Genomic DNA, 25,298 nt, shown 5'->3' on the forward strand with positions numbered 1-25,298 from the left:
TTTGCTTAGGTAACTTAGTAAAAATGCATGCAGCGGATTTGGAGAAGCCCTTGGTAGAAAAGCAGGATCATTCCCCTTCATTAAGGACTCGAGAAGAAAAAAGGGACGTGTCCATTTCCAGACTGCGAGAGGCCTTTTCTCTTCGTCACACAACGGAGAACAAGCCTCACAGCCCAAAGACTCCAGAAGCAAGAAGGAGCCCTCCAGGACAGAAAAGGGGTACGCCATCTTCTAGCACTTCAGATGCCATCTCTGACAGAGGCTTCCTGAGACCTCAGAAAGAGGCAACGAGTTCCGGTCAGGGACCCAGGGACCCTACGGACGGAGCGGAGGTGGAGAAGGACTCGGGGCATGGCAGCACTTCCGTGGATTCTGAGGGGTTCAGCATCCCAGACACGGGCAGTCACTGCAGCAGCGAGTGTGCGGCCAGCTCCCCAGAGGACAGGGGCTCACAGGAACACGCGGACTCTCAAGAGAAAGCGCCTGAAACTGACGACTCCTTTTCAGATATGGACTGCCAACCAAACCAGGAAGACACAGAGTGTAAATTTCGAGTTTTGCCTCAGCCAACTAGTCTCGCATCCCCAAACACAAAGCGTTTTAAAAAAGAAGAAGTTCTTTGCAATTCTGACATTCGTCAGAAGTTAGTAAATACTCAGAACGTGTCAGCCTCTCAGGTTGATGTAGCTGTTAAAATTAATAAGAAGGTTGTAGCCCTGGACTTTTCTATGAGTTCTTTAGCTAAACGAATAAAGCAGTTACATCGTGAAACACAGCAAAGTGAAGGTGAACAGAATTATAGGAAGTTTAGGGCAAAGATTTGCCCTGGAGAAAATCAAGCAGCTGAAGATGAACTAAGGAAAGAGATAAGGTAACGTTTTAATTTTTTACTTTTTTATTTTTATTTAAATTTTTGTTTTTTTTTTTTTTTTTTGAGACAGAGTCTCGCTCTGTCGCCCAGGCTGGAGTGCAGTGGTGCGATCTTGGCTCAATGCAGCCTCCACGACCCGGGTTCAAGTGATTCTCCTGCCTCAGCCTCCTGAATAGGTGGGATTACAAGTGCGCACCACCATGCCTGGCTGATTTTTGTATTTTTGGTGAAAACAGGGTTTCACCATGTTGGCCAGGCTGGTCTCGAACTCCTGACTTCAGGTGATCCACCCACTTCGGCCTCTGAAAGTTCTAGGATTACGGGCGTGAGCCACCGCACCCGGCCAGGTAAAGTTTTTTTCTTAAGAGTATTTGGAAGCTGGGTGCGGTGGCTCACGCCTGTAATCCCTGCACTTTGGGAAGCCAAGCCGAGGAGGGAGGATCACTTGAGCCCTGGAGTTCAAGACCAGCCTGGGCAACATAGGGAGACCCTGTCTCTACAATAAAATTGGCCGGGCACGGTAGTGCACAGTTGTAATTCCAGCATCTGCACCTGGCCAGATACTGTTCTCTGTGGCAGGACATAGACTCCAAAGACATGGAAGATTTGGGTCTTTTAGGCCAGCACCAGCTTTTGAGCAGATTATCTGTGTACTGGGAACCAGGGCACATTCAGACAATTCCCGGGAGAGCCTGGGATCGGCACCAGGGGAGGTGGTATTTGTGCTGGTATCTGGGATGCTTCTGGGATGTCCTTTCCCTTCCCTCCTGCGGTGTAGGAGTTCCTGCATCATCACTCACTCTGGCAGCTTCTCTTCATCCAGCAGGCTGCAGCCACTCCTGCTCCTAGGAGATCTGAAACTCAGCCTGAGTGGGGAGGGGCCTCTTAGAAGAGTTCCTTTTCTGACGGGCACGGTGGCTCATGCCTGTAATCCCAGCACTTTGGGAGGCGGAGGCAGGCGGATCACCTGAGGTCGGGAGTTCGAGACCAGCCTGACCAACATGGAGAAACCTTGTCTCTACTAAAAATGCAAAGTTACTGGGATGTGGTGGTGCACGCCTGTAATCCCAGCTACTCGGGAGGCTGAGGCAGGAGAATCACTTGAACCCGGGAGGTGAAGGTTGTGGTGAGTCGAGATTGTACCACTGCACTCCAGCCTGGGCAACAAGAGCGAACTCCATCTCAAAAAAAAAAAAAAAGAAAAGAAAAAAAAAAAGAGTTCCTTTTCTGAGGACTCTCCCTCTTCCCTAGAGGTAGTAGCATTTTCCATTCCTGTATTTATTAACATAGTAGTTAATCACTTTTTACTAGTTTGTGTAATGCTTTATTATAAATTTTTCCTCCTCAGGCCTGGCATGGTGGTGCCATGTAATTCCAGCACTTTGGGAGGCTGAGGCAGGGAGTTTGAGAACAGCCTGGGCAATATAATGAGACCCCATCTCTGAAGAAAAAAAAAAATTAGCCAAGTACACTGCTGCATGCCTGTAGTCCCAGGTACTCAGGAGGCTGAGGCGGGAGGCTCACTTGAGCTCAGGAGTTTGAGGTTGCAGTGAGCTATGATCATTCCATTGTGCTGCAGCCTGGGCGACAGAGCAAGACCCTGTCTTTAAAAAAAAAACAAACAGAATCCCTGTTAAAATCACTGGTGTGGTTTTTGTCTCTTGATTGTACTCTGACTGATATGGAATTGGTACCAGGAGACAGACCCTCGAAGATAAGATTTGGGGATTGGTTTGATTATGACTTGGATTTGAGCTCTGTGTGGAGCCCCTCACAATAGGAAATGTGGGCTCAGTAATCCATGCCATGTGGAGGTCTCACAGTTCACCAGACTCTCCCCTGTGGTTGATTGTGATGGTGATGAGCATGGTGGCATGGGACTGGGTCTTCCTGGAGCACTTATAGAAAGAAACAACAATATCAGCTCCTTTATTTTTTTTATTTTTATTTTTATTTTTTTTGAGACGGAGTGTTGCTCTGTCACCCAGGCTGGAGTGCAGTGGCGCGATCTCGGCTCACTGCAAGCTCCGCCTCCCGGGTACATGCCATTCTCCTGCCTCAGCCTCCGGAGTAGCTGGGACTACAGGCGCCCGCCACCTCACCCGGCTAATTTTTTGTATTTTTAGTAGAGACGGGGTTTCACTGTGTTAGCCAGGATGGTCTCGATCTTCTGACCTCGTGATCCGCCTGCCTCGGCCTCCCAAAGTGCTGGGATTACAGGCTTGAGCCACCGTGCCCAGCCCTTTATTTTTTTTTTTAGACAGAGTCTCGCTCTTTCACCCAGGTTGGAGTGCACTGGCATGATCTCAGCTCACTGCAACCTCTGCCTCCTGGGTTCAAGCGATTCTTCTGCCTTAGTTTCCCAAGTAGCTGGGAGTACAGGGGCCCACCACCACGCCTGGCTAATTTTTTGTATTTTTAGTAGAGATGGGGTTTCACCATGTTGGCCAGGCTGGTCTTGAACTGCCAACCTCAAATGATCTGCCCACCTTGGCCTCCCAAAGTGCTGGGATTCCAGGCATGAGCCCCCGTGCACAGCCTAATCTCAACTCCTTTCATCCTCAGCTCAGGCCACCAGGTGAGAACCAGAAAACATCCATGGTTTAACAGAGTCTGCTTTAAAACGTCTGCTTTAACAGAGTCATTTCTTATAGTTACAGCACTGGTACTGTGGAAAATCCGTTTTCACCGCGTTTACTTGTGTGGGACTGAGAGTGACAGTGTCAGTTTCTCGTGTGAAGGTTAGGGGTGGTGTCTGTCTTTTGTCCGGATTGACTAAGATAGTATCTAATGACATTAGATGTTGAAGTCACCCAGCAAAGGGCCCAGGGGTCGGCCTGGCAGAGATTAGAAGGGTTGATATCCAGTATTGGCAAAAGCTACTCTTAGACACCATTGGCGGCAATGTGCATTTTCTCAGATTTCCCATCAAAAAGTACATATGTGACTCTGCCTCTAGCGTCTATCTTCCGGAAATGCACCCACAGATGAGCAGGTTTATGCACAGAAGTCTTTGTTGCAGCTTTGAGTGCACAATTGAAATTGGAAACAACCGAAATGTGCTTTAGTCGGGAATTTGACAGACAAATTACTGTACATCCGTGCAGTGACTTCCTATGTGGCCATTAAAAAGAATGAAGTAGGCTGGGCGCGGTAGCTCACGCCTGTAATCCCAGCATTTTGGGAGGCCGAGGTGGGTGGATCACTTGAGGTCAGGAGTTCAAGACCAGCCTGGCCAACACGGTGAAACCTCGTCTCTACTAAAAATAAAAAAATTAGCCGGGTTTGACGGTGCATGCCTGTAGTCCCAGCTACTCGAGAGGCTGAGGCAGGAGAATCGCTTGAACCCAGGACCATAGGTTGCCTTGAGCCAGGGTCGTGCCACTGCAGTCCAGCCTGGGCAACAGAGTGAGACTCCGTCTTAGAAAAATAATAATAATAAAAAAATGAAGTAGATCTATGTGTACAGATCTACAAACATCTTTCAGATGCATTAAGTGATGACAGTGGAATGGAGAATTAAGGTTCCATTTTTGTTTTTTAAAATTAAAAAAAATTTATATAGAGAGACAAGGGTCTAGAAGGATATATGCCATTTAAATTGTTAATAGTAGCAACTGATGCCTTCTCCGGAGACTTGGATGAATGAATAATTAATGTTATCTTTAGAAAGTGGGATGGTTAAGCTAGGTGCGGTGACTCATGCCTGTAATTCCCAGCACTTTGGGAGGCCAAGGCGGACAGATCATGAGGTCAGGAGTTCGAGACCAGCCTGACCAACATGAGGAAACTCCTGTCTCTACTAAAAATACAAAAATTAGCTGGGCATGGTGGCATTTGCCTGTAATCCCAGGTACTCAGGGGGCTGAGGCAGAAGAATCACTTGAACCTGGGAGGTGGAGGTTGCAGTGAGCTGAGATTGTGCCATTGCACTCCAGCCTGGGTGACAGAACGAGACTCTGTCTTAAAAAAAAAAAAAAAGAAAGTAGGATGACTGGGGACTTTATTATTTTGTGTTTTTGTATTGTCTGACTTTTTTTTATTACAGTCATCTATAACATAATCAGAAAAATAATCTTGTACAGTGTCTCATAATTAACATTTTCTACCTGCAGTAAAACGATGTTTGCAGAAATGGAAATCGTTGGTCAGTTTAACCTGGGATTTATAATAACCAAACTGAACGAGGATCTCTTCATAGTGGACCAGCATGCCACGGATGAGAAATACAACTTTGAGATGCTGCAACAGCACACCGTGCTCCAGGGACAGAGGCTTATTGCGTAAGTGTTTTTTAGTGTTGATTCCCAAACTCCCCCTCAAATTTAAGATCTAACAGAGGCCGAGGTAAGAGGATCGCAAGAGACCAGCAGTTTGAGACCGGCCTGGGCAACATAGCAAGACCTCATATCTACTAAAAAAGGAAGAGATCGGCCGGGCGCGGTGGCTCAAGCCTGTAATCCCAGCACTTTGGGAGGCTGAGGCGGGTGGATCACGAGGTCAGGAGATCGAGACTATCCTGGCTAACATGGTGAAACCCCGTCTCTACTAAAAATACAAAAAACTAGCCGGGCGTGGTGGCGGGCGCCTGTAGTCTCAGCTACTTGGGAGGCTGAGGCGGGAGAATGGCGTGAACCCGGGAGGCGGAGCTTGCAGTGAGCCGAGATCACATGCCACTGCACTCCAGCCTGGGCGACAGAGCGAGACTCCGTCTCAAAAAAAAAAAATAAATAAAATAAAAAGGAAGAGATCTAGGAAGGAGGGGTGTAAAAAATAAAAAAGATCGAACTGGCCGGGTGCAGTGCCTCACACCTGTAATCCCAGCACTTTGGGAGGCCGAGGCAGGCGGATCACCTGAGGTCAGGAGTTCGAGAGCAGCCTGGCCAACATGGTGAAACCCCACCTCTACTAAAAATACAAAAAGGCCGGGCACGGTGGCTCACACCTGTAATCCTAGCACCTTGGGAGGCTGAGGCAGATAGATCACTCCAGGTCCGGAGTTCAAGACCAGCTTGACCAACATGGTGAGACCCTGTCTGTAGTAAAAATACAAAATTAGCCGGGCATGGTGGCGGGCACCTGTAATCCCAGCTACTTGGGAGGCTGAGGCAGGAGAATCGCTTGAACCCGGGAGATGGAGGTTGTGGTGAGCCGAGTTCGCACCATTGCACTCCAGCCTGGGCAGCAAGAGTGAAACTCCATCTCAAAAAAAATAATAATGATAAAAAGTAAAAATACAAAAAATTAGCCAGGCATGGCAGTGCACGTCTGTAATTCCAGATACTCAGGAGGCTGAGGTAGGAGAATCGCTTGAACCTGGGAGATAGATGTTGCAGTGAGCCGAGATCCACCACTGCACTCCAGCCTGGGCGACACAGCGAGACTCCATCTCAAAAAAAAAAAAAAGAGATCTACTAGTTTATATGTGTGTCTATATGTATATATGTATTTTTCCATAAGTATTCGTATAGCAGATTTTTATACTTTTTACCTAATAATAGTGATAGTTACCATTTATTGAATGCCTAGTATCTGCCAGGCACTGTTGAAATAATGTGTGTGTATTAGTTCATTTAATCCTCAAAAACCAATGAGGTTGTTACTGTTACCATCACCATTCCACAAGTGATAAAACTGAGGCACACAGAGAGGTTGAGTAACCTGCCCAAGTTCACACAGTTAACATGTTCTCTAAGTATCAGACCTTTTTAGCTATTAAAAATGTTGATCACTGGTTAGCCAGAAGCTCCTTTTGATGAGGGCAATTTTTAGTACCCAGTATTAGTATGGATAGTGTATGGAATGTGTGTGTTCAGAAAGCCTGTGCGCCAGTCTTGATTTACAGTAGAGTAATCAGGAGTCAGATGGTCGCTGCAGGTTGAGTGCAGGGGCACACGCCTATGATCCCAGAGCTTTGGGAGGCTGAGGCAGGCAGATCCCTTGAGCTTAGGAGTTTGAGACCAGCCTGGGCATCATGGTGAAACCTTGTCTCTACAACAAATATAAAAAATTAGCCAGACTTGATAGTGTGTGCCTGTGGTCCCAGCTATTCAGGAGGCTGAGGTGGGAGAATCATTTGAGTCCAGGAGATTGAGGCTGCCATGGTTGTGCCACTGCACAGCACTCCGGCCTGGGAGACAGAGTGAGACAGTGAGACTCTGCCTCACAAATAAATAAATAAAATATAAACATGCCACTGCACAGCACTCCGGCCTGGGAGACAGAGTGAGACAGTAAGACTCTGCCTCACAAATAAATAAAATAAAATATAAACATTATTTTAAGATAGTCACTGCAGAATTTGGTATTTCTCTTTCCTCGGCCAAACTGGGATGTTTTACCCTGATCACTTTACAAAGGCCAGGTGTGATAGTGTATAGTATAAAACCAAAGTCTTGTCTTGAGCAAAGTTGTAAGAAGAGGTCATGGATTTTCATGCGGGAAATTAAACCACACAGAGAAGTGAACTGAGATCCCAACAAGTAGATCCCACATGGAGAAATGTATCCCTGAACAGCTGGAAAAAACCTATCTAGTTTACTGCGTACTCTCCTGTGGAATGCATGAATTGTTTTTATTCTCAGTAGGAGGCAATGGTAATAATAAAGACATTTAGTAAGCTACTTTATAATCCTGAGATATCCCTTCCCTGTTCCTCTTAATGGAGGTTTTTCTTTTTTTTTTTTTTGTTTTGTTGACAGTGTTTCGCTCCTTTGCCCAGGCTGGAGTGCAGTGGTGTGATCTTGGCTCACTGCAACCTCTGCCTCCCGGTTCAAGTGATTCTTGTGTCTCAGCCTCCCGAGTAGCTGGGACTACAGGCGCCCGCCTGCCACACCTGGCTAATTTTTGTATTTTTAGTAGAGAGGGGGTTTTGCCATGTTGATCAGGCTGGTCTCGAACTCCTGACCTCAGGTGATCCACCCGCCTCAGCCTCCCAAAGTGCTGGGATTACAGGCATGAGCCACCGTGCCCAGCTGAGGTCTTGCATTTTTTAGCCATTCGGCAAAGATAACCTCTCGTCTGTGACATCTCAAGTTGGCCCAGGTGATCACAGACCACTTTGGGTCCCAGATGGACCACACTTCAAGATTAAAGGATAAAGGCCCAGTTCCACCCTGCCCTGCCAGCCCCTGTGTAGGGTGGCCCCGTTGACCTCTGTAGCTTTTCCCGTTCCTCTTCCTCTTGTTCCCTGTACTCGAGCCTCTCTGGCCATCTTTCTTTTTCCCTTGGCAGGCCTGATGAATCCCTGTGTGGCCACTAAGCAGAATGAAGGATATCTTTATGTGTGGCTCTGCAAACATCAGCGGTCCATCCCGAGGCTTGGCACACATTGTTTTCTCTGCCTAGAGTACTTGTCCTGCCCCCTGCACCCACTTCTCCCCCATTACCTGATTAACTCTCTCTTATCCCCAGACTCAGCTCAAAGGTCACTTCCTGACCCCGGGTGAAGTCTCACTTATGACACTGGGTGCTTTTTCTTCCTGACCTTTCTGTCGTTTGTCATCATAATCGACTTGCATGAGTATCTGCTCAACGTCTTTCTTCCCCAGTAATCTGTTAGCTCCAGGACCACGCCTGTGTTTGCTCACTGGCTGTCTCCTGCCTTTAGCAGTGTTTGTCTTATCCAGCACTCAGAACTGGATGCAGTGGCTCACACTTGTAATCCCAGCACTTTCAGAGGCCGAGGTGAGAGGATCGCTTGAGCCCAGGAGTTTGAGACCAGCCTAGGCAACATAGTGAGATCCTGTCTCTATCTTTGAAAAAATAACAAAAAGTTAAAAAAAAAAAAAAAAGCACACACTAAATCCAGGAGAAGGATGGAGATATAATACAGGCAGAGGATGGAACAGGATAGCAAAATAAATTCTGTCTGTTCATTCTGTTTACAAATGCTGGCAATGACCTAACCCAGTGTTTCAAATTCTCTATTAGAAGGAGGAAAAATAGCATTTTTGTGATATTGTTATCCTTAAGGAAAGGATTCAGAAAAAGTTGGAGTCATTGGGGTGGCAGACTGAGGAAAAGGCAAACTACTTTTGTAGCTACTTTAACTTTTCTTTTTTTTTTTTCGAGACAGAGTCTTGTGCTGTTGCCCAGGCTGGAGTGCAGTGGTGCGATCTCAGCTCACTGCAACCTCCGCCTCCTGGGTTCAAGCAATTCTAGTGCCTCAGCCTCCCAAGTAGCTGGGATTACAGGCATGAGCCACCACTTCCAGCTCATTTTTGTTTTTGTGGGTGTTTTTTTTATTTTTTTATTTTTTGGAGATAGTCTTGTGTCTCCGAGGCTGGAGTGCAGTGGCGTGATCTTGGCTCACTGCAACCTCTGCCTCCTGGGTTCCAACGAATCTCCTGCCTAAGCCTCCCAAGTAGCTGGGACTACAGGCACGCGCCACCATGCCTGGCCTAATTTTTATATTTTTGGTAGAGAGAAGGTTTCACCATGTTGACCAGGGTGGTCTCAAACTCCTGGCCTCAAGAGATCTGCCTGCCTTGGCCTCCTAAAGTGGTGAGATTACAGGCGTGAGCCACTGCACCTGGCCTGTAGCTACTTTATCTTCTAAAAAGAACTTTAAGAAAGAGAGAATTAAAAGGAACTTCTCAGGAAGTTTTATGACACTTAGCTGAATAGTGTTGTTATTCATGTTGCTATTTTGACATGAATTCAAAATACAGTATTGTTTTCATTTCATTTCTGCTGTAAAGCAAAATGTTTGGCTTCAGGATACAGTTTGCATCATTTTTGTGTTTTTCAGACCTCAGACTCTCAACTTAACTGCTGTTAACGAAGCTGTTCTGATAGAAAATCTGGAAATATTTAGAAAGAATGGCTTTGATTTTGTTATTGATGAAAATGGTAAGTCATTAATTAGAACCATAGCGGCTGGGTGTGGTGACTCAAGCCTGTAATCCCAGCACTCTGGGAGGCCAAGGCGGGCAGATCGCCTGAGGTCAGGAGTTCGAGACCAGCCTGGCCAGCGTGGTGAAACCCCATCTCTACTGAAAATAGAAAAATTAGCCTGGTGTGGTGGCGGGCGCTTGTCATCCCAGCTACTCAGGAGGCTGAGGTGGGAGCATTGCTTGAACCCAGGAGACAAGGGTTGCAGTGAGCCGAGATCATGTCACCGCACTCCAGCCTGGGTGACAAGAGTGAAACTCTGTCTCAAAAAAAAAAAAAATTAGAACTATAGATTCTTGTCTTTTTAGAGCTGGGAATAATCTTTCAGGTCATACAGACCAGTTTTTTAATTTTATAAAAGATGAAAAAGCCTCCCCCAAAAAGCATTTTGTGACTGTCCTCTCTCTTTCAGATGTTCATTCTTTTTTTTTTTTTTTTTGAGATGGAATCTCAATCTCGGCTCACTGCAAGCTCCACCTCCCGGGTTCACACCATTCTCCTGCCTCAACCTCCTGAGTAGCTGGGACTACAGGCCTGGCTAATTTTTTCTATTTTTTAGTAGAGACGGGGTTTCACCATGTTAGCCAAGATGGTCTGCATCTCCTGACATCATGATTCGCCCGCCTCGGCCTCCCAAAGTGCTGGGATTACAGGCGTGAGCCACCGCGCCCAGCCTCAGATGTTCATTCTAAGTAGCTTTCAAGTGAAACGTGTTTCTCAAGTCATGGATTTTTCTCAAAATTGTATTCTTTTAGCTCCAGTGACTGAAAGGGCTAAATTGATTTCCTTGCCAACTAGTAAAAACTGGACCTTCGGACCCCAGGACATCGATGAACTGATCTTTTTGCTAAGCGACAGCCCTGGGGTCATGTGCCGGCCGTCCCGAGTCAAGCAGATGTTTGCCTCCAGAGCCTGTCGGAAGTCGGTGAGTAAAGAAAGCCCGGCTGTCAGCTCAGCTGCTCAAGCTTCAGTCTGAGGAAGGTCTCAGCCCAGCTCCTGAGTTGGTCAAGGCTGTTAAACGCCCTTGTGATTGCCAGGGGTCATTTTACACAGAGCTATGTGGAACATCATAGCTGAGCATCTATGTAGTCTGCATTCTCTGGGACCTTGAACTCATAGTTATTGCTCTTTTGTTACCTCAGTTAAACAGTATTCCTGGCCGGGCGCAGTGGCTCAAGCCTCTAATCCCAGCACTTTGGGAGGCCGAGGCGGGAGGATCACGAGTTCAGGAGATCGAGACCATCCTGGCTAACACGGTGAAACCCCGTCTCTACCAAAAAATACGAAAAAATTAGCCGGGCATGGTGGCAGCCACCTGTAGTCCCAGCTACTCGGGAGGCTGAGGCAGGAGAATGGTGAGAACCCGGGAGGCGGAGCTTGCAGTGAGCCGAGTTCACACCACTGCACTCCAACCTGGGCGACAGAGTGAGACTCCATCTCAAAGAAAAAAAAAAAAAAAAACAGTATTCTTTTTTTTTTTTAAGATGGGATCTCCCTCTGTCGCCCAGGCTGGAGTGTAGTGCCACAATCACAGCTCACTGTAGCCTTGACCTCCCCGGCTGAAGCGATCCTCCTGCCTCTGTCTTCCGAGTAGCTGTGACTACAGGCACGTACCACCACGCCCAGCTAATGTTTAAATTTTCTGTAGAAACATGGTCTCCTTTTGCCCCTTGCCTCAGCCTCCCGAAGTGCTGGAATTACAGGCATGAGCCACCGTGCCCAGCCAGTATTCTATCTCAGAGCTTTTGTTGACTCCAACGCAGTTAGTGGTTGAGGCACCTTGTTCGTCTATGGACCTTATGGGTCCTAACAACACTGGTAGATAAAGATTTGCTGCTGCCAGGACTCGGAGGCGTTAGACAAGGTTCTGCAGAGTCATCGAGGCAGCGGGTGCTTCACGGGGTGCTGTGGGTGTCGTTGCACGTGGCACCACTGCCGCTGCTCTGGTTGGTGTTGGAAGGTGGTAGCAGGGGCTACGCCTGCAGTGGGGAGTAGCCTGATGTCCAAGAAAAGTGACTCTGTATCAGCTGGCCATTGGGAAAGGCCAGGATGCCATTCGTTGATTTATTCAGCAGATGCTCCTTGAGCCCCTGCTGTGGGCCCGCCCTGCTCCAGGTGCTGGGGACATAGGGGTAACAAGGCGGCTGCGGCCCCTTCCCCTGTGGAGCGGACAGTGGGGAGAAACAGACATCACCACAAATAAACGACACCCATTAGATGCCAGTGAGCACAGCCAACAGATTCAAACAGCGCTTTTGTTTGTTTGTTTGTTTGTTTTTGAGACAGAGTCTTGCTCTGCTACCAGGCTGGAGTGCGGTGGTGTGATCTCAGCTCACTGCAACCTCCACCTCCCGGGTTCAAGCGATTCGCCTGCCTCAGCCTCCAGAGTAGCTGGGACTACAGGCGCGTGCCGTCACACCTGGCTAATTTTTATATTTTTAATAGAGGCGGGGTTTCACCATGTTGGTCAGGCTGGTCTTGATCTCCTGACCTCGTGATCCGCCCGCCTAGGCCTCCCCAAGTGCTGGGATTACAGGCGTGAGCCACCACGCCCAGCCTAAAACAGCATTTTGGGACAGGAAATGACTACAGAAAAACATGGTGACCAGGTGAGATGGTGGTCAGGGAATGGCATCTGGGCAGGTGGCATCTCAGCTGCCATCTAAAAGGTGGGGAAATTAAAAGATTAGCCAGGCGTGGTGGCGGGTGCCTGCAGTCAGCAGCTACTCAGGAGGCTGAGGTGGGAGGATCACTTGAGCCGGGGAGGTCGAGGTTGCAGTGAGCCAAGATCACGCAACTGTACTCCCGCCTGGGTGACAGAGTAAGACCTTGTCTCAAAAAAAAAAAAAGTAGGCTGGAGCCCTCTTGGGTAAGAACTTTCCAAGTGGAGGAAGTAGGAAGACTGAAGCCAGAGGCCGATTGTGTCCCTGGAGAGGGGAAGGAAGTGAGCAGAGCGGTGACCAGAGGACAGCCACGTAGAGTATTGCTGGTCATGCCTAGACCCTGGGGTCTGTGCTGTGTGTGGCGGGAGCCACTGGAGAGAATGGACTAGGAGTCCCATGATTGCAGCTGCTGGAGAGAGAACAGACGAAGGGGGTGCCTTGACTGCCACAGCTGGGGAGAGCAGCAGCTGGGGGCCACGTGGGGAGTGGGTGGGAGGGAGCCTGCTGTGGGAGCATTAGGTGCAACTTACAGCCATGAGATTAGATGAAATGACTCAAAGGCAGAGTTTAATTAGAAGAGGGCCCAGAGTCTGAGTTCTAGCCACAGTGTTGCTTTGATAAAGACCTAATATGGGCTGGGCGTGGTGACTCACACCTGTAATCCCAGCATTTTGGAAGGTGGAAGTGGGTTGATTACCTGGGGTCAGGAATTTGAAACCAGCCTGGCCAACATGGTGAAACCCCACCCCAACTAAAAGTACAAAAATTAGCTGGGCGTGGTGGCAGGCGCCTGTAATCCCAGCTACTCGGGAGGCTGAAGCAGGAGAATTGCTTGAATCTGGGAGGCGGAGGTGCAGTGAGCTGAGATCGCACTGGTGCACTCCAGCCTGGGAGACAGTCTCCTCACCACCCCCTGCCTCGCAAAAAAAAAAACAAGACCTAATATGGACCTTCCATTCTTGGTGTCTGTGAGTGAGAGTGTGGAGCTGAGCTCACAGCTGGTCAGTTTTGACGTCCTGAGTCTTTAGTGTGACTCAGGGGCCTGGGGAACCACAGGCTGCTCCTTCCCTCCCACCCTGGCCTACTCCTCCGTCTCCAGTGTTGTCACTGCCTGCCCACGAGGCCCCTGCTCTGAGCCCTGCCCACCCTTCCAGCCCCATCTCCTCCCGACCACGCTTCCAGCCATGTAGCCGCCTTCCAGTTCCACACTCGCCCAGTCTCCTCCCCGCTTTACACCCTACGCTCCTCTCTACCTGGGTTTGCCACCTTCACCCTTCACCCCCTCCCCACACCTGAGCAGGCCCCCTCTCCTGGGCGCCATCTGTCTTGGTTCTCTGTTGACTTGTTGATTATCTGTCCTCCTCTGACCTGGTGGAACCCTGCCGTCACTGCTGTCGCCGCTTTCCGACTGTGCTTGGCACATGGCAAGCCCTCAGGGTGCTGCAGGAAGAAGGGAGGCGACAGAGCACTTCAGGCTTGTCTCCTCTCCTTCCTGTCAGAGGACCCATGGCAGGGAGGCAGCAGGGCCAGGGCTGGAGTACCCTGCCAGGGCAGCAGGGTGGAGCTCAACAGAGGGGGAGTGACGCCTGCACCCACTGGGGGAGAGGGTCCCGGCAGTGCCGCAGCCCTGAGGCAGGTGTTTGCTTGATGTGCAAGAGGAAGGGAGTAGCAGTGCAGCTGGGGTGAGGAAGGGAGGCATTCGTGCTTGGAGGTGCGGGTGCAGGCACAGCCCAGTGAGGGCCAAGTCAGGGACAGACGGGGGCTTTTATTCAGGTGAGGGGAAAGCTGTGGAGCGGAACGACATGACCTGACAGCGCTTTAGATGTAATCACTGGCTGCTGGGTGGAGAGCAGCTCGGAGGGCTCGCAGTGGGGCGGGGAGCCCAGCTGGGAGGCTGCTGCACCTGCCAGGGCAAGAGGGCAGGGTGGCCGCTGAGAGTGGCTGCGTTCGGGACAGGTGTGGTCGTGTCGAGTGGAGGCGGTGCCACCTCGAAGCAGCCACAAGGGACCTGATGTCACAGAAAGGTGGAGGGCTGAGATCTAGAACCTAGGCTTCTCTGGGGGAAGGTTTTTCAGGGAAGGTGGTTTTTTTGAGCTGTAATCTTGTCCAGTCTCATTTTAGACAACAGTGCTTCTGAAGAGCTGCCATTCTGATGTCAAAAAAACCTATTAAAACGTTGAACCATTGTGTCTGGTCCTCAGGTGATGATTGGAACTGCTCTTAACACAAGCGAGATGAAGAAACTGATCACCCATATGGGGGAGATGGACCACCCCTGGAACTGTCCCCATGGAAGGCCAACCATGAGACACATAGCCAACCTGGGTGTCATTTCGCAGAACTGACAGAGGTCACTGTGTGGAATCATCGGTTTTATTGCAGATTTTTATGTTTTGAGAGACAGGGTCTTCACTAACCTTTTTTGTTTTCAAATGAACCTGCTACTTAAAAAAAAAAATACACATCAGACCCATTTAAAAGTGATCTTGAGAACCTTTTCAGACCAGATGGAGCGCTACTTGCAAAAATTTTTTTTTCTCTGTTTGCATGCGCTCGTGTGTGTGTGTGTGTCTGTGTGTCCAGGCAGGAACATATTTTATAAAAATAAGAACACTTGGGCTGGCCGTGGTGGCTCATGCCTGTGATCCCAGCACTTTGGGAGGCTGAGGCAGGCGGATCACCTGAGGTCGGGAGTGCGAGACCAGCCTGACATGGAGAAACCCCACCTCTACTAAAAATGCAAAATTAGCCAGGCGTGTAATCCCAGCTACTTGGGAGGCTGAGGCAGGAGAATCTCTTGAACCATGGAGACGGAGGTTGTAGTGAGCCGAGATCGCGCCATTGTACTCTACCCTGGGGGATGGAACAAGACTCCGTCTCAAAACAAAACAAACCGCTCTGGAAGTCACTCAGCCCTCTGCTCTGGCTGGACATAGTTTAATCTATAACTTTCAACCCTTAATAATTAAATTCTTCTTTAATTTCATAAATTTAAAATTAGGGTCCTTTTGGGTTAGTGATTCTCAGTCCTGATTCACATTAAATTTTTAAACAAGGGGGATTCTCTGCCCGGCTGGAAGAAAATGACTGGATGGGACAGGGGTCACTATTTTTAAACATTCCTCTGTGCGGCCAAGGTAGCAAAGTGCTGTCCTCGCAGGGGAGCAAAAAGAGTTTGATTTTCCCATAATTTGATGCTGTGATTTGGTTCCTCAGGGTGTGAACTGTAGAACATTCCAGTTACTGGCCTTGAGTGGTTCTGGGAATATAAGAATCCCTGTCTGTCTTTTCAAGTCGTTTTCATGGAACCTTGTCCTGTTTGGGCTGAAAATGGAAGTAAAGATGTCCTCTTGGGGGCCCAATGAGGACGGATGTGACTCCCCTGCTGCCCCACCCCTTCCCCAGATTGGGCTTCAAGGAAGAGAGGGCTCCTGGATGGAGGAGGCAGTACAGTAGTAACTGTGCCATCGTGTCTGGCACTGTGCTGGCGTCTGCAGGATCCCACTTACGAACTCTGCAGACTGGCAGCTGTGGCAGGATAATAGCCCCCAAGACAGCTGTGTCCTAATCCCCAGAACCTGTGACCAGGCTGCCTCACATGGCAGAAGGGACTCGGCAGGTGTGATTGAGTGAAGAATTTTTTTTTTTTTTTTTTTTTAAGTTTCACTCCTGTTGCCCAGGCTGGAGTACAATAGCCTGATCTCAGCTCACTGCAGCCTCTGCCTCCCAGGTTCAAGTGATTCTCCCACCTCAGCCTCCAGAGTAGCTGGGATTACAGGTGCCCACAACCACAGCCGACTAATTTTTGTATTTTTAGTAGAGACAGGGTTTCACTATGTTGCATGCTGGCCAGGCTGGTCTCGAACTCCTGACCTCAGGTGATCCACCTGCCCCGGCCTCCCAACGTGCTGAGATGACAGGTGTGAGCCATACTGCCTGGCCGAGTCAAGGATCTTGCAGTAGAGAGATTATCCTGGATTGTCTGGGTGGGCCCAGTCCATTGGGTGAGTCCTTCGAAGGTGGAGACCTTTCCCTGCTGGCCAGAGAGAAGCTGCCTTACTGGTTTTGGAGATGGAAGGAGGTACCACTAGTCAAGGATTGCAAGCAGCCTCTGGAACAGGGATTCCAGCACTCCAGCCACACACCAGTAGTGGTCCATGGCCTGTTAGGAACCAGGGTGCACAGCAGGTTAGGGGCGGGCAAGCCAGCGAAACTTCATCTGTATTTAGATCCAGTCCCCATGGCTGGTGTTATCACCTGAGCGCCACCTCCTGGCGTATCAGCGGTGGGCATTAGATTCTCATAGGAGCACAAACCCTATTGTGAACTGCACACGCGAGGGATGTAGGCTGCACACTCCTTATGAGAATCTGATGCCTGATGATCTGTCACTGTCTCCCGTCACCCCCAGATGGGACCGTCTAGTTGCAGGAAAACAAGCTCAGGCTCCCACTGAGTCTATGATGGTGAGTTGTAGAATTATTTACTTATATATTACAATGTAATAATAATAGAAATAAAATGCACAGTAAATGCAATGCGCTTGAATCATCCTGAAACCATTCCCTACCCCCATCCGTGGAGAAATTGTCTTCTGTGAAACCGGTCTCTGGTGCCAAAAAGGTTGGGGACCGCTTCTGGAAAAGCTGGAAAAGGCAAGGAAACGGATGCTTCACCGCAGCCTCTGGAAGGAACCAGCACTGTGGGCCTAATTTACAGACTGTAGGATAATAAATTTGTGTTGCTTCAAGCCACTAAATTTATGGTAATTTGTTTACAGCAGCAATGGAAAAACTAATGCCTGCGTTATTCCTATTTTATGATGAAGCAGTTAGCAGAGCTGGGAAACCCTTGGCCTGCTGCCTCCAGCGCCCAGCCTTTCCCCCTGGCCTTCAGGACCAGCAAGGGCGGGACACCTGCTTGGCGCTGGCGCGCGGCCCCTTTAAGAGCACAGGGCGGGCCAGGAGGCGTCCGCGGTTGCCTGGAGACCAGAGCGGGATCTGGGACGCGGAGAGCCCTGCAACACCTCGCCCGAGCCCGGCGAGGTCTCTGGGCTCCTGGAGCGAGGTGAGCGCCCCAGGCCGCGGTCATGCGTAGCCGGGACAGCGGTGGCGACCGGGTCCTGCTCCTTCCCGGCCGGCCGGACTGACGCGGCCTCCCAGGAGCAGAGCACGTGCGTGATGGGCGAGGAGGGCCTAGGCCGGGCCGACCAGTGCAGGGAGCCCGTTCTTCCCGCCTCACCGTAGACACGGGAGAGAGATGGCCTCTCCTTAAGCCCGGGAGAACAGAGGAAACATTAGGAAACACGCACTGAGAAACGAAATTGGCTTGATTTGTAGTTCACTTATTTGTAGGTCACTGACAGAGGACCGTAAACCTCGTAGTAAAGGCCCCTTTAAATTTAGAGGTGAGAGCAGCTTGGGCTAGGTGACCCAGGGGCGGCTTCGCTGAGACAGTGGTCGGGCGTGTGAAGGAGCAAGGTAGTGTTTGAAGGAAGAGAGAAAGCTTGGCCGGGCGCGGTGGCTCAGGCCTGTAATCCCAGCACTTTTGGGAGGCCGAGGTGGGAGGATCACCTGAGGTTAGGAGTTCGAGATTAGCCTGACCAACATGGTGAAACCCCGTCTCTACTGAAAATACAAAAATTAGCCAGGAGTGGTGGCGGGCGCCTATAATCCCAGTTACTTGGGAGGCTAACGCAGAAGAATAACTTGAACCCGGGAGGCGGAGGTGGCAGTGAGCCGAGATCGCACCACTGCACTCCAGCTGGGGGACAGAGCGAGACCCTGTCTCAATAAATAAACAATGGAGGAAGAGAGAAGGCTGGAGGTGGGTTCAGCTGGAGGCTGGGGTGGCCAGAGGATGGCATCCAGGAAGAAGAGGGCAAGAAGGGCTCACTGCAGCCGTCAGGCCTATGAAAAGGGACCAGACCTGGCCTTCACCACATGGCTCACCTATGCATCCTGCTTGATGGACCAGGGTGCTTTCGGTGGGGCCAGATTAGGAAAGTCGTGAACTATGGCTTTGAAACCCTGCACCGCAGCTCATATGCCAGACAAGCAAAGATATGAGCTGGAAACGGAGCTCGAGCAACGACGCGCTGGAAATACAACTCAAGCAACGATGCGCTGGAAACGCCACTCCAGCACACGGTTCCTTGCTTGTCTCGCATGAGAGGCGCTCAATCGATGGCAGTGCTAGAGGGAGTAGGAAACCAATGATTTCAAGTTTGAAAACAGGAAAGGGACGAGATAATCACTCAATTTATTGACTTTACTTTGTACCCTGTACTTAGGGATATTTCTGTGTGTCATCGATTTAATTCTTATGATACAAGGTACTGTTATTTCTATTTCTGAGACAGAGGAGATTAAGCAACTTGCTTTAGAACACAGCACTTGACCGAGCTCAGTGGCTCATGCCTGCAATCCTAGCACTTTGGGAGGAGAAGGTGGGAAGATTGCTTGAGGCCAGGAGTTCAAAACCAGCCTGGGAAAAACATAGCAAGACCCCCGTCTCAAAAAAAAAAAAAAAAAGAAAGAAAGAAAGAAAACCAGCGGGGTGTGGTGGCTCACGCTTGTAACCCCAGCACTTTGGGAGGCCAAGGTGGGCAGATCACAAGGTTGGGAGTTCGAGACCAGCCTGGCCAATGCAGTGAAACCCCATCTCTACTAAAAATACAAAAATTAGCTGAGTGTGGTGGCAGGCACCTGTAATCCCAGCTACTCAGGAGGCTGAAGCAGGAGAATCGCTTGAATCCGGGAGGCGGAGGTTGCAGTGAGCTGAGATCCTGCCACTGCACTCCAGCCTGGATGACAGGGCTAGACTCCATCTCAAAACAACAACAACAACAACAACAACAACACTCAAAAACACAGAACTGGGCCAGGCACCCACGCCCAGTGGCTCATGCCTATGATCCCAGCACTTTGGGAGGCCGAGGCAGGCAGATCACCAGGTCAGGAGATCGAGACCATCCTGGCTAACACGGTGAAACCCTGTCTCTACTAAAAATATGAAAGAAATCAGTCAGCCTTGGTGGCAAGTGTCTGTAGTCCCAGCTACTCAGGAGGCTGAGGCAGGAGAATGGCGTGAACCCAGGAGGCAGAGGTTGCAGTGAGCTGAGATCACGCCACTGCACTCCAGCCTGGATGACAGAGTGAGACTCTGTCTCAAAACAACAACAACAACACAAAACCCACAGAACTGGTAATGGACAGTGCAGGACCCTGAATCCAGCTCTTGCACACTTTACAATGCTGACCTATAAGGAGAGGGTTTTTTTTTTAAGACAGAGTCTCGCTCTGTTGCCCAGGCTGGAGTGCAGTGGTGCAATCCCAGCTCACTGTAACCTCTGCCTCCTGGGTTCAAGTGATTCTCCTGCCTCAGCCTCCTAAGTAGCTGGGATTACAGGCATGTGCCACCACGCCTGGCTAATTTTTTGTATTTTTAGTAGAGACGGGGTTTCACCATGTTAGCCAGGGTGGTCTTGATCTCCTGACCTCATGATCTGCCCACCTCCTAGAGGTTAAGTAGCCTTTTTCATGTGTAGGGATACCTTTCAAGAAACCATGCTAGACAATGATTGCAACTTAAATAATTTTTAGGGCCAGGTGCAGTGGCTCACACCTATAATCCCAGCACTTTGGGAGGCTGAGACAGGCGGATTGCTTGAGCTCAGGAGTTCCAGACCAGCCGGGGCAACATAGCAAGACCCTGTCTCTAAAAAAAATTAGCCAGGTGTGGTGATGCATGCCTGTGGTCCCAGCTACTTGGGAGACTGAGGTGGAAGGATAGCCTGAGCCTGGGAGGTTGAGGCTGCAGTGAGCCGTGATTGTGCCACTGCACTCCAACCTGGGTGACAGAGTGAGACTCTGTCTCAAAAATAAAAAAATTTTGGGAACAACCAATGCAGTGTTGAGGTTATATATTTATAAACTGATGGTGCTTGAAACTTGTAATTATTATTATTTTTGAGACAGAGTCTTGCTCTGTTAGACTGGAGTGCAGTGGTGTGATCTCCCGACCTCCCAGGCTCAAGCAGTCCTCCCACCTGAGCCTCTCTCGTAGCTGGGACTACAGGCATGTGCCACCACGCCTGGCTAATTTATTTGTATTTTTTTTAGAGAGGGGGCGTCTCACTACATTGCCTAGGCTGATCTCGACCTCCTGGACTCACATGATCCTCCTGCCTCGGCCTCCCCAAAGTGCTGAGATTGCAGGTGTGAGCCGCCATACCCGGCCGTGGTAACTAATTTTTCAGACTTTGGCAGGAGAATGATAATGACATTGTGTTGTAAAACTGAAATTTTAACTACAAATGAAAACCCCAAGTGTTTGGAGACGTAATTTTTATTTTTCAGATAAAACTCATCAGTGCTTTGAAACAAGCAGCTCTGAACCAAAGGAATCATTTGATTCAAGTAACCATTGGATCTTCCCAAGGCAATGGTGAAAGAAAAGAAAAAAGCAGACAAAAGAGGGGACAAGTCGGCCCGCTCTCCCTCATCTCTCTCTGATAATCTAGACTTTTCCAAACAAGATGGCAACACCACTAGGCAAGAGATGTCCCCAGCTGGCGTCCCGTTGCTGGGAATGCAGCTTAACGAAGTGAAACCCAAAAAAGACCCCCGAAACGTTCAGCAGAATGAAGATGCCACCCAATACGAAGAGTCCATTCTGACCAAACTCATCGTGGAGAGGTGATTTTAATGGGGGTGCCATAAGGTATCACACTGCCAGTCAGGCGGTGTATTTTATTTTATTTTGAGACGGAGTTTCACTCTGTCGTTCAGGCTGGCATGCAGTGGTGCGATCTTGGCTCACTGCAACCTCCGCCTCCCATGTTCAAGCAATTCTCCTGCCTCAGCCTCCTGAGTAGCTGAGATTAGCCCGCCACCACACCCAGCTAATTTTTGTACTCTTAGTAGAGACGGGGTTTTACCATGTTGGCCAGGCTGGTCTCGAACTCCTGACCTCAGGTAAGCCACCTGCTTCAGCCTCCCAAAGTGCTGGGATTACAGACATCATCTGTGCCTGGCCTGAAGGTAATTTTATGTATTTAAAAAAATTATTGGGCTGGGCATGGTGGCTCAAGCCTGTAATCCCAGCACTTTGGGAGGCCGAGACGGGCGGATCACGAGATCAAGAAATCGAGACCATCCTGGCTAACACGGTGAAACCCCGTCTCTACTAAAAAATACAAAAAAACTAGCCGGGTGTGTTGGTGGGCACCTGTAGTCCCAGCTACTTGGGAGGCTGAGGCAGGAGAATGGTGTAAACCCAGGAGGCGGAGCTTGCAGTGAGCTGAGATCCGGCCACTGCACTCCAGCCTGGGCGACAGAGCGAGACTCCGTCTCAAAAAAAAAAAAATTATTGTATTTTAGATTTAGGGGGTTACATGTGTAGGTTACAAGGGCATGTTGTGTGATGCTAAGATTTGGGCTTCTAGTAAGCTCATCACTCAAGTGGCAAAGGTAGAGCCCCATGGTGTATATATATAGAGAGAGAGTTTATTGTGGTGAAACATATATAACAAAATGTACTATCTTAATTATTTTAAGTGTGCAATTCAATGGCATTAAGTACATTCACAGTGTTGTACAACCATCTATTAAATAGTAACTCCAGGCCAGGTCCAGTGGTTCAAGCCTGTAATCCAAGCACTTTGGGAGGCTGAGGCGGGCAGATCACTTGAGGTCAGGAGTTTGAGACCAGCCTGGCCAACATGGTGAAACCCCCTCTCTACTGAAAACACAATAATTAGCTGGGCATGGTGACATGCGCCTGTCATCCCAGCTACTCAGGAGACTGAGGCAGGAGAATCACTTGAACCCGGGAGGCGGAGGTTGCAGTGAGCCGAGATCACACCACTGTACTCCAGCCTGAATGACAGAGTGAAACTCCGACTCAAAATAAAACCCAACAAAACAAAACAAAACAAAAAACCCCGAACTCCTTCATTCCTCATCCCACCTTCGAACCCCTGGTGACCTATTCCACTTTCTTTTTTTTTTTAGTAGAGACGGGGTTTCACCGTGTTAGCCAGGATGATCTCGATCTCCTGACCTCGTGATCCGCCCGTCTCGGCCTCCCAAAGTGCTGGGATTACAGGCTTGAGCCACCGCTATTCCACTTTCTAGCTGTGTGTGTGTGTGTGTGTGTATATATATATATGTGTGTGTGTGTGTATATATATATATATATATATATTTTTTTTTTTTTTCGACTTCATTCTTCCCATTACGTAGTTATATATTTTAACCCACTGTCACCTGGGTGTATTCACATTGTTCATTACCTTGAATTCCCTTTATTTCTCTGTAGCTATGAAGGGGAGAAGGTTCGTGGGCTGTACGAGGGAAAAGGCTTCGCAGTCTTTCAAGGCGGTTGTACCTATCGTGTGAGTTGCGCGTTTGAGAACCTGCAGGAGGGGGAGGAAGGTGTGGGGTGATGGTCAGAGATTTGCAAATCTTCAGTAAAATCCACTGATTTTGGAAATTGGAAGCTCTTCATGCTGATTTTATTCTGAACCCTGATTACCTATTTAAGGTAAAAATAATGCTCAGTATAATACAAGTTATTTTAGATTTGTTTCTTTTCCTGATTATTTTATTTTATTATTTCTTGAGACACGGTCTCACTGTCACCCAAGCTGGAGTGCAGTGGCACAGTCATAGCTCATTGTGGCCTTGACCTCTCAGAGTCAAACGATCCTCCCTCCTCAGCCTCTTAAATAGGTGGGACTACAGGCGTGCGCTACCACGCCTGGCTAATTAATTTTTTTTTTTTTTTTTTTGGTAGAGACAAGGACTTGCTGTGTTGCCAGGGCTGGTCTTGAACTCCTGGGCACAAGTGATCCTCCTGCCTCAGACTCCTAAAGTGCTGGGATTGCACGTGTGAGCCCCCACACCCAGTTGAGAACATATTTTTGTAGCTGAGGTCATCCTTAGGTCATGAAGATGAGGACCTCTTAGATCCTTTTTAGAGAAGGATGGATCCCAGTGTGGAGCCAGCTCAAAGTAGGACTCAGTAGGACACAGCTGCTGCTGAGTGCACAGACAAGCATCTTCACACACGAGAAACTGGGATAAGGCAGCTGTGGGAGACCATCATCAGCGGCCGGCCAGGCGCTGTGGCTCCTGCCTATAATCCCAGCACTTTGGGAGGCCAAGGTGGGCGCGTTGCTTGAGCTCAGGATTTCAAGACCAGCCTGGCCAACACGGTGAAATCCCATCTCTACAAAAAATACAAAAACTAGCTGGGCATGGTGGTGGATGCCTGTAGTCCCAGCTACTCGGGAGGCTGAAGTGGGAGGATTGCTGGAGCCTGGGAGGTCGAGGCTGCAGTGAGCTATGATCACACCACTGCACTCCAGCCTGGGTGACAGAACCAGACCCTATCTTAAAGATATATATATATGTCAGTTGCATTCCAAGCGTTTGTCATTGCTTTGTTTTGTTTTGAAGGGTATGTTTTCAGAAGGACTCATGCATGGACAAGGGACTTATATTTGGGCCGATGGATTAAAATACGAGGTGAGGCATATAACCAGTTATAGTTCTAAACTGTGATTGTTGGATGGAACAATCAGTTTCCCACAATTGAACAGCCTGTTTTCGTAGATGTAATTCAGCATATGGGTTAAGAGAAATTCACAGAACCAGAGGATCTAGTAACTCATGATTACACCGGACCCAGGAGGAATTGTTACTGGTTTCATTTGTGTGTTTTAGAGGTATTCCACGCCTTCTCAGCACAGAGAGCACACAAACACGTATGCAGCTTGTCCTACCTCTTTTTTTTTTTTTTTTTTTTGGAGACAGGGTCTTGCTCTGTTGCCCAGGCTGGAGTACAGTGGTGCAATCATGACTCACAGCAGCCTGGACCTTCTGTAGCCTGTCTTGCTTTTCACACACACACACAGTTTAGTACACACTCTCTTTGGCACATTTACTTAGTTAGTTAGTCTGACATGGGGTCTTGCTCTGTCACCCAGGCTGAAGTGCAGTGGTGAGATCATGACTCACGGCAGCCTCAAACTCCCAGGCCCAAGCGATCCTCTCGGCTCAGCCTGCTGAGTAGCTGAGACTACAGGTGTGCTCCACGGCACCCGGCTAATTTATTTTTACTTTTTTTTTTTTTGTAGAGACAGGGTCTTGCTGTGTTGCCCAGGCTGGTCTTGAACTCCTGGACTTAAGCGATCCTCCCACCTCAGCCTCCCAAACTGTTGGGGATTATAGGCGTGAGCCACCGCACCTGGCCTGTACCTTTAATTTTGAGATGAAACCATATCCATGGATGCAGATCTGTTTTTACTGGCTGCGTGTATTCCATTATGTGGCGTTCATTTCACCTGTCTTGCGGGGTTGAGGAGAATGTGTATTTTTAAACTGATTGCAAGGACCAAATTGTTCTCCAAGGGATTGTTCCAGGCTCAATTCCCACCCACAAAGTGAGTGAGCGCCTGAAATGCTATTCTAAAATTCCCAAATGCAGAGTTGCTAACAGATGGTGTTTATAAATGGTAATGATGACATTTAAAACACATGCGCATAATGCACTTATTCAAATAACACCCAGGCAATGATGGAGTCAAGTTTGGGCCGGGAAGCCAACTGCAGCTGGGCGGTGAGAGGAGCAGGGAGAGAGAGGGAGGGACTGGCCCTCACTGGCGGGGCGAGGAGGATCTCCAAGTTCCAGGGGAGCCTGAGGATTGGGCCCCCACCTTGGATTCATGCCAGCTCCCTTCCCATGCGACAGCGACTGACATGCAAGGTTTCTGGTCCTTATTTAATTCTATTTATTTGATTTTATTTTTGAGACAGAGTCTTGCTCTGTCGCCCAGGCTGGAGTGCAGTGGCGGGATCTCG

At 49.1% G+C, this 25,298-nt stretch overlaps 2 protein-coding genes across 16 annotated transcripts in view; both read left to right on the plus strand.

Annotated features, from left to right (window-relative positions):
• The window catches only part of PMS2 (PMS1 homolog 2, mismatch repair system component), a 40,337-nt gene extending 23,370 nt beyond the window's left edge, over window positions 1-16,967 (plus strand). For 8 of the 9 annotated variants that reach the window (XM_065541666.2, XM_074034422.1, XM_045387880.3 and 5 more), the window contains 5 exons: window positions 10-871; window positions 4,987-5,154; window positions 9,624-9,724; window positions 10,522-10,691; window positions 14,631-16,967. In XM_065541666.2, coding sequence (XP_065397738.1) covers window positions 10-871; window positions 4,987-5,154; window positions 9,624-9,724; window positions 10,522-10,691; window positions 14,631-14,774 — 1,445 coding nt within the window. In that variant the 3' untranslated portion in view covers window positions 14,775-16,967. The remainder of the gene's footprint in view (window positions 1-9; window positions 872-4,986; window positions 5,155-9,623; window positions 9,725-10,521; window positions 10,692-14,630) is intronic. The other variant, XR_012432208.1, reaches the window with a different exon arrangement.
• A 445-nt stretch (window positions 16,968-17,412) lies between these two features.
• RSPH10B (radial spoke head 10 homolog B) overlaps window positions 17,413-25,298 on the plus strand; it is a 44,612-nt gene continuing 36,726 nt past the window's right edge. For 3 of the 7 annotated variants that reach the window (XR_012432209.1, XM_065541671.2, XM_074034427.1), the window contains exons 1-4: window positions 17,413-17,496; window positions 20,790-21,128; window positions 22,753-22,828; window positions 23,895-23,963. Coding sequence is in view for 4 of the 7 variants with exons in the window: in XM_065541671.2 (XP_065397743.1) it covers window positions 20,875-21,128; window positions 22,753-22,828; window positions 23,895-23,963 (399 nt within the window). In the remaining 3 variants the exon portion in view is untranslated. Of the gene's footprint in view, window positions 17,497-20,552; window positions 20,674-20,789; window positions 21,129-22,752; window positions 22,829-23,894; window positions 23,964-24,991; window positions 25,204-25,298 lie in introns of those variants that run through there. The other 4 variants (XM_074034428.1, XM_074034429.1, XM_065541670.2 and 1 more) reach the window with 3 other exon arrangements.

This window comes from Macaca fascicularis, chromosome 3, assembly GCF_037993035.2.
Source record: "Macaca fascicularis isolate 582-1 chromosome 3, T2T-MFA8v1.1".
Taxonomy (NCBI): Eukaryota; Metazoa; Chordata; class Mammalia; order Primates; family Cercopithecidae; genus Macaca; species Macaca fascicularis.